Raw genomic sequence first — 7,538 nt, 5'->3', positions numbered from 1 at the left:
AAAATATTGCAAATGGATTTCTAAAAAAGTTTTGGAAAAATAGCAAAAGTTACTGTTCAGGGGCCTGTGGTGTACCACTTGATAAGTTTAGGGGGCTAGAAATGCATTTTCAAAGTTCAGGGGCTTATGTGTACCACTTAATAAGTTTAGGGGCCAGAAATGCATTTTCCAAGTTCAGGGACCTATGTGACACACGCTTACAAGTTCAGGGGTTTATTACTCAGAGGTAATCGGATTGTATGGTCTGGTACCCGTTACCATCGTTTACGGGCCGCTCGAACAAAACAAAGTCCAATGGGACCGGATTGCACTGTAAACAGGTACCGGCCCAAAATAGACCCACCAAACAGCACCGTGGCAATGGCAAGCAAGCAGGGCGGCTGAGAAAGTTTTGTTCAAAAAGAAAAAGGGGCCCAATTCGCTTCTGCGTCGTCGATTCCGCTGCCGGGGTGGCCAGTCCGCGCCCTCCCCTCGGCCGGATCCTCCGCCTCGCCGCCGCCGTCGCCGTCGCCGTCGCGGCCTGCGCCTGCTTCCCTACTCCCGTCTCCGGTATCCGGTGAGATCCGCACACTCCTTCCTGCCGTTGCCAGGGCCCCGAATCCCTTGCCCGTGCTCGTCGCACGCACTCGATGTTCAGCAGTTGAAAGTTCGTTGTAGATAAAGGCGAGTTGTTGCACCCGTCAGGATTCACTTGTTCACGGGCTGGGACCCCATGCTTGATTCTAGTATTGATGTAGTATACTGTAAGGTGGGGGAAGGTGAATGCCAAGCTATTTTTGACGATTCAAATTCGTTTCAGTACATTGTGCCACTGATTGGGAAAAAGCTGATACATTGTGTAATATTATTGGCATTTACCTTCTTTGATTATCATGAAAATAGCCCCATAACCTTTGACAATGTTCAGCTTTGTCCTTTATTGTTGGTCTGTTTGATTTGAGTTCATTGTCACAAATCGCTAGCAGAAGGAATGTAGGATTAGATGAGGGAAGGACGAGGAAGCTTATGTGGGATGGAATTGTGGAAGGAAGGAGTGTGGATTAGAAAAGATTTGACCAGGGGGAGAGATGTCCCCCTAATTTTCATCTTAAGAAGTTGGTGCCGTGACTCGAACCCGGGCTGGCTCAGCCAACTGCTTCTATGGCGTGTTGTGCTGACCAGTTGCACCGTGAGAGTGTTGGCAGAGTGTGGATTAGGCAAGTAAAGAAGAAAGAGAGGTAGATGAAAGGGAAGGGACGAAGACAAATGTTTCAGTGTAAAGGTGGAGAGCAGTTAGCTAGCTACAAGCTACAAGTGGACATTTTTTTCATGGCATAAGGCAGCATGCGTATCAGTGAATTGCTTCAGTCTAGTATTGGGATATTCTTGTCATTCTGAATATGAGAGCAATTTTACAGTTTATATTTCAGTAAAGCTAAGGAAAGAACTTCAAATATTGTGCAGGAAGGACATTGGCTTTATTGAACCAATTGTGTGCAGAAGCACTGTTCAGGGGCGCCATCTGATCTCTGATGATAATGGCAATACTCCTGCACCTTTGTCTTGCATGCTTAGATATTTTTTCCTATAAATGCTGCACTATCTGACAACCATCTCTCTGATAAAACACTTCCCTTTGCAGGTTATGTATGTTCTGCACTTTCAATCAATCCATGGTCTCACTGCTGCCCAACAACAGGGGATCGCTTTTCCTGCCAGTGAGTTTCCGATTTTCATTTTACCATATTATATTTATATGTAACACTCCATCAAAACTGGTTACCCTGCAAAGCCTGACATAAGTCTTCATGACATAATCCAGGGGCTGCAAAATTGATTTACAGTGCTGCAATTCATATGAATATTGCGTTTCTTGCTGTTTGAATCCTTCTAAGGTAAATCCTAATAAGTAGTACCAGGTCTGGAAAACAAAAATGAATTGTTTCATAAATATTTTACTCAACCTTTTTGACAGATCAAGAAAGAAGATGTGCTGAAGCTGAAGGTAGCTAAGCCAGTTACTGCTGGTAAGATGCTTGAAGTTATCAATTGCTAATTGGTGAATTTGGAATATGGCAAATGAAGTTTACCGTTAATTTTCTCCAGGAACATACACAAATGTTTTTGATTTCTGCATGGGAAGATGCCGCCATAGCTCTGCAAGTGTGGTACTGCCTCCCCACTCCCCCCTAAGTGCCCAGTACAATAATTCTTTTACTTTACAGCATATTTTTTTGTTTAAACTAAAACAAGTAGTTTTTTCAGTTTCGTGTCTTTTAATGTTTGTTACAACAATTGCTTGTCCAAAGAAGTTCAAACTAAGTTGTTCTTTCGATTTACCAGGTTCATGAAAATGCCTATGCCAGTGACTTCCATCACTGTTTTTCAGTGCAGCAAAATTCATCAGGTATGACAAACTATGAACTATATTTCTTGGCTATATTACAACTTATCATTTGTAACATGTTCTCAGGTCATTACTTGTAGACTGGAGTTACCATGTTCTCAAATATTCACTGCTAGCAGCATTAGAATTACTAGAAATATGTAACATATGCTATGGTCTGGAATCATGGCTGGGACACCCGATGTAATTTCATCTATTGACTTATTGTTGATAGCCAAAGTATATTGGCCTATTATCTTGACTTAAATCTGGACAGAAAGTCTGTGGCAGGAGCTCTACCTTCTGTCTATTCCTAGTGCTTATGATGCATTGTTTTTTGAATTATATGGTTGGAAATGATCATGGAATGTAAACATTCTCCAGGATCAACTGAATCTAGTTCTGTATCAAAGTTGTTGGGCATTAACGTTGTAGTAGGAAGGTAAGGCTTTCCACTTTAAGCACCTTATTTCTCTAAAGTGAATCTGCACCTGGGAACTGCTTTATGAAATCTCAAATGGAATTTAGGCCCGGGGAATCCTGCAGCTTGGTTTGCAAAGTAAGAGGACAGTCATGTGTTCCAAGCAGGCTCTCTGTGCTGAACAAATGCGAGATGTAAGAGTCCAATTGTGTATCTTCAAATTACATCCATCGTTGCAGTTCAATCAATTATCCTCAAATTACAAATGACATGCCACACTATAGCAACTCTGTTTAGCCGACTAGCCATGTAGCAAGTTCCATTTTGATTGCATAACTTATCAATTGAATAGCCAAGTAGACTGTATCTGGACGGGACCATCAGTATTATAGTGAAGTCTGAAACATTCCAGGCTGTTACATACAAACTTGATAAATGTCTTTTGCTATTTACATGTATTTTTCAATTTTCAACTGCTGTCAATCTGTCAGCACCAACACAATTTACATTGACATCCTAAATTTTTTATGTCCTTGTACATGGAAGTTCTGCTGAGGGTGCATATGTTACTTGTCCTAGGTTTGGGTTATGCTATTGGGTGAGAGTATGACAGATGTCTAGGTCTCTGGAAAAGGAACATCCCATATAGACTGAATTGGGAATCTGAAGCAAAATGGGGAGGTGAGGGTGTGCTGAGTCTAGCTCTGCCCTGACAACAGTTAGGCTGGGTGTATATTTATTATTGAATATGAATTTTGACTAGGGTCCACGTAAGCTTTATACCTGAAAGGATAGGGGAAGACGGGAGAATTACACAAGATACTGTCCCATAGGTGATGCCATCTGAATTTGACCTTGGCACAAGCACATTAGGATCCAATTCGGATCTTGGCACATCAGTTGTGAGGTTTTGCTATCCTAGAGAAACAACAACTAACTTTCATTTCCAGTTGTCCTCCAATTTGAATGTGATGTCATAACCAGCCCTATTGGAAATGTAGTGCCAGCCAAGTTTGATATCATCAAGTCATCAACTATTATCAGTTACTTGTTTAAATGAAGAATAGGTGAGGAAAATTTTATCTCCCACTCAAAAATTTGCTGGGAAGAGATGGGCCTCTTGTGCCTGTAGCTCACAAAGTGATGAATGCTAAGAAATCACCGTTGTGTTGGTATGGTTAGCCTGTTTTTTGTACAATCTGTGTGAATTATTCCATAGTTGCTAGCATTATAATTTATAAGACCCACATTGAAAATTGAAGGGCACACCTTGCTCTAATGTAAAGCAGATATAACTTCTATTAAGCCTGCATGACATCATTAGCACTGTCAGTAATATTGTTGCTATAAATTGTTGGGAAAATTTGTTGTGGACGTGGACCTCATCTGGATCCTATGTACCCTTGATCATTTTGTTAGTAGGTCTTTCATGATAGGAAGTATTTGTTCATGTTTAGTAGTGTTCATGTTAGCTTGGGAGCTTGTTAGTTCTAGATTTTGCTCTTGATGTGAAAATACATCCATCATCACATTCTCAGTTGATGGCCAATAAATTTGTCGATGTTAGATCATCATCCTGATTCCCAAGGAAACTTTCTTGAGATTGGATAATATAAACTGGAGCAATGTTTGTGTTTCTCTGTATGTGTTTTTCTGTTCATCCATACGTGCAGGATAACACTCACTTGAGCTGAATTATTCAAACCAGTTTGCAGAAATATATGAGATGCAAGAGTGGCTGCTTTCCCAGTCTTGGACCAGACCAACCCGCCGAAGTTGTTGATGAAGCTCCAATCAGCTTGGTATGAATGGTATTTTTCTTTTCTTTTTTTGAAAAAAAAAATCAATCTTGGACTATTGTCTATCTCATTTTCATATTTAACTGTTTCACAACAAGCAGACTGTTATAGGTTTTATATCTAGAAAGGCTTGTTTTGATACTTGTGTATTCACTTCAAATCTTCAATCCGCATGTGTTGAGGTGGATTGGAGTGTAAGTTAGGTTAAATTCCACTCCAATCCATCTCAACCCATGTGGATTGAGGTAGATACGAGGGTATCCAAACAAGGCTGAAAATGGATGCTTTCATTTTCTCGAAAACGCAGGAGAATTGCGCTTCATTATATTAAGAAGAAAAAAATGGATGTTTTCATACTCAGGTCATATTGGATAGGATATCTTGTGTACTCTTCTGATTATGCTGTTTATCACCTACTTCAAACTGACATTCACTGTGCTGTGCTTGCTCCAATTTCTGAAAATAATCAGCCATTTAACCAGCAAAGTGTTATGGGCTTATGGCTAGGAATTTACGAGGCAGCACAGGGGATCTGGAGAGCTGAGAGCTGAAGGGGCTAGCCCTTTTCTTTCAAAAAAAGAAGGGGCTAGCCCTTCGCTTCTCCCTAATGAACTTGAGCCATGATATACCCCCTTGATTTTATATATATAGAGATAACTTGGCCCTTAGGTCAACTATTGATGGGATCTTTTAGATATGATCCTACCTTCCTAACTTGCAACAGACATATTCTTAATTAAAGAGATAACTTGGCTTCCAATCTATTTATCTTCACAAGGTGATCCTTGTGACCTAGCCATCTGAAGAGTACCATTACATATACTTTTTGGGGGCTGACAAAATTCGTTGTTTGCCCTGCTATCCAAGCCACAATAGCTACTTTGGGTGTGTTTGTTTCCACTCTCCTGAGAATCCAGCTGCGTTTACACAGCCGCGGTTGCCGAGCTCCGGTTTGCCCACTGCAGAAAATGAACTGTGCTCTGTTCACCCACCGCGTGATTTTGCCCACCGTCCGCCAAATACCCTGCAGCAGGCCAACCGAGAATCAGATTTTAATCCGAAACAAACACGGCCTTTGTCTGGTCATACCAATGATCCCATCAAACCGATGTTTTTCTCTGCTTCAATTGGATACATCTACTCAACTTCAGCTTTGATTTTAACATACTTAAATGATCAAGCTTATTATCTCAGATATTATCATGTCTCTGCTTTGGCACTAACAAAGTTGAGACAGCACCACAAACATCTAGTTGGTGTCATACCAAATGGGATTTGGATGCAAGATCTAGAACTTCACGCACATGACAGTGGGTGGTGATAATTGAGAGGATATGGTGGATTGAGGAGAAATTTATCAGGCTACTTTTGGAAAAAAAAATTATAGCAGCAACACCGGTCCTTAAAGCCACCTAAACTGTGTTCTTTATCTTTTTGTTAGATACCTTCCAAAAGGAATCTTACGTTTTGTTGTCATTTATTGGTTTTTCCCGCAATCAAAGACTCAGAATATGTGCAAAATTAGATTCATGAATTTAACTTTTATGCCTCTATTTTAATTTAAATAATGAAAAGTGTATTTGTTGCTTATGGTATCGATGCATGCCTGATTTAGCAACATTAGGAATTGCTGAAGTTAAGCTCTCAATGCTACACGAGGGATGCTGGTAGTGCCTATTGACTAGATTTTTTTCAGTTATATGTTTGTGCTTTCTACTTTGATGTTTTGCTAATAAACATAAAATGGTCAGTTAAAATGTGGAAGTGGAACTGACTGACTTTCTTCTGGTTTGTATTTCAGAATCCAGGAGCATGCTTATACATGCAGATGGACGAGCGGCTTACATGTGATGGTTCGCATCAGCATACTCGAAGGCTCTGTCCATGCGCTTGAGAAGGGAAAAGGAATGCGACACTCATAAGACAGTAAAGGGGTAGTTTTCTCTGAAAAACTTTCTATCATGCTTTAGGCTCATTTAATTGCCAAGGGCGAAGATGTGGACAAAGTAGGTTTGCTCATGTCAGTCGTATTCACTTGACAGGAAACAAGTGGAGGTGATAAGCTGAAAACCGATGGTTCTCCATCACTCCCATGATGAACAACCTTTTTATGTAGTGGTTGCGGGTTGCCTCAAAAAGAACATCCTACTCTGCTCCTATTTTTGGGAAGGATCATGTATGCAAAATGAAATGGAGTACCTGCAAAGATCTGCTCCTATTTTTGAGAAGCATTATGGATGCAGAAGGAAATGGAGTACCTGCAAATCTTTGCATGGTATTTAGTAGGATGTTGCATGCTGAATGAAAATGCATGCAGACGATTCTGCAGTGCGTTGTGTTAGAAACTTCTAAACACTGGGTGTAGATCTAGCGGGTAAAGAACATAAATATGTTGGTATACCTTAGCTAGTGCGCCCGGTCCAGTGCCTAGTGCGCCCGGTCTAGTGCCGACGGTGACGCTGGTGGCACTGTGGAGGTGGAGACGATGTCCAGTGGCGACGGCGATGATCGCAGGGGCGATGTAGAGGTGACGGCGGTGCGGTGGGGCATCCCGTCGCTGGCAGCACTTCTCGTTAGATCGGATTAGGTTTCTGTGAGTGGTTACGGCGGCTCCGGTCAACTTCGTTATCCGAGCCCAGTTCTCCACTCCTCTATTTATAGTGCTGTGCGTCAGGGGTTCACCAACCATATTAGGGTTGGGCGCCCCCGATCAGGGCGTAGATCCAAGGGCACAATAGGCCGTTGGGCTTATTGGTGGAGATCAACTAACATTCTCCCCTTTGATCTTATTACTATTTTTTAATTTAATATCATTTACTTTTGTTCATTCCATTACAGATTAGTGCATAGAGCATATCTTATCGTCACGGTCCATTGCTGATAGATTTAACAGCTACAACACACTACTCTGTTCCCTTAAACCCATGCTAACTACACGTTGGGTGGTAAGCCT

The 7,538-nt window shown here is 41.3% G+C and overlaps 1 protein-coding gene across 1 annotated transcript; it reads left to right on the top strand.

Moving 5' to 3' along the window:
• Positions 1 to 239: 239 nt before the first annotated feature.
• Positions 240 to 6,915, top strand: LOC136503145 (uncharacterized). Its single transcript, XM_066498317.1, has 12 exons — positions 240 to 556; positions 1,444 to 1,520; positions 1,622 to 1,697; positions 1,802 to 1,874; positions 1,955 to 2,006; positions 2,086 to 2,147; positions 2,323 to 2,386; positions 2,750 to 2,807; positions 2,894 to 2,980; positions 4,495 to 4,588; positions 6,387 to 6,519; positions 6,628 to 6,915. The coding sequence occupies exons 1-11, from the start codon at positions 240 to 242 to the stop codon at positions 6,477 to 6,479; spliced, it is 1,053 nt and encodes a 350-aa protein (XP_066354414.1). The 3' UTR covers positions 6,480 to 6,519; positions 6,628 to 6,915.
• The last annotated feature ends 623 nt before the right edge of the window (positions 6,916 to 7,538 follow it).

The sequence above is a fragment of the Miscanthus floridulus genome, chromosome 14 (genome assembly GCF_019320115.1).
Source record: "Miscanthus floridulus cultivar M001 chromosome 14, ASM1932011v1, whole genome shotgun sequence".
Classification (NCBI taxonomy): Eukaryota; Viridiplantae; Streptophyta; class Magnoliopsida; order Poales; family Poaceae; genus Miscanthus; species Miscanthus floridulus.
Note: the sequence above shows the minus strand (reverse complement) of the source record. Positions and strands in the feature narration are given on the sequence as shown.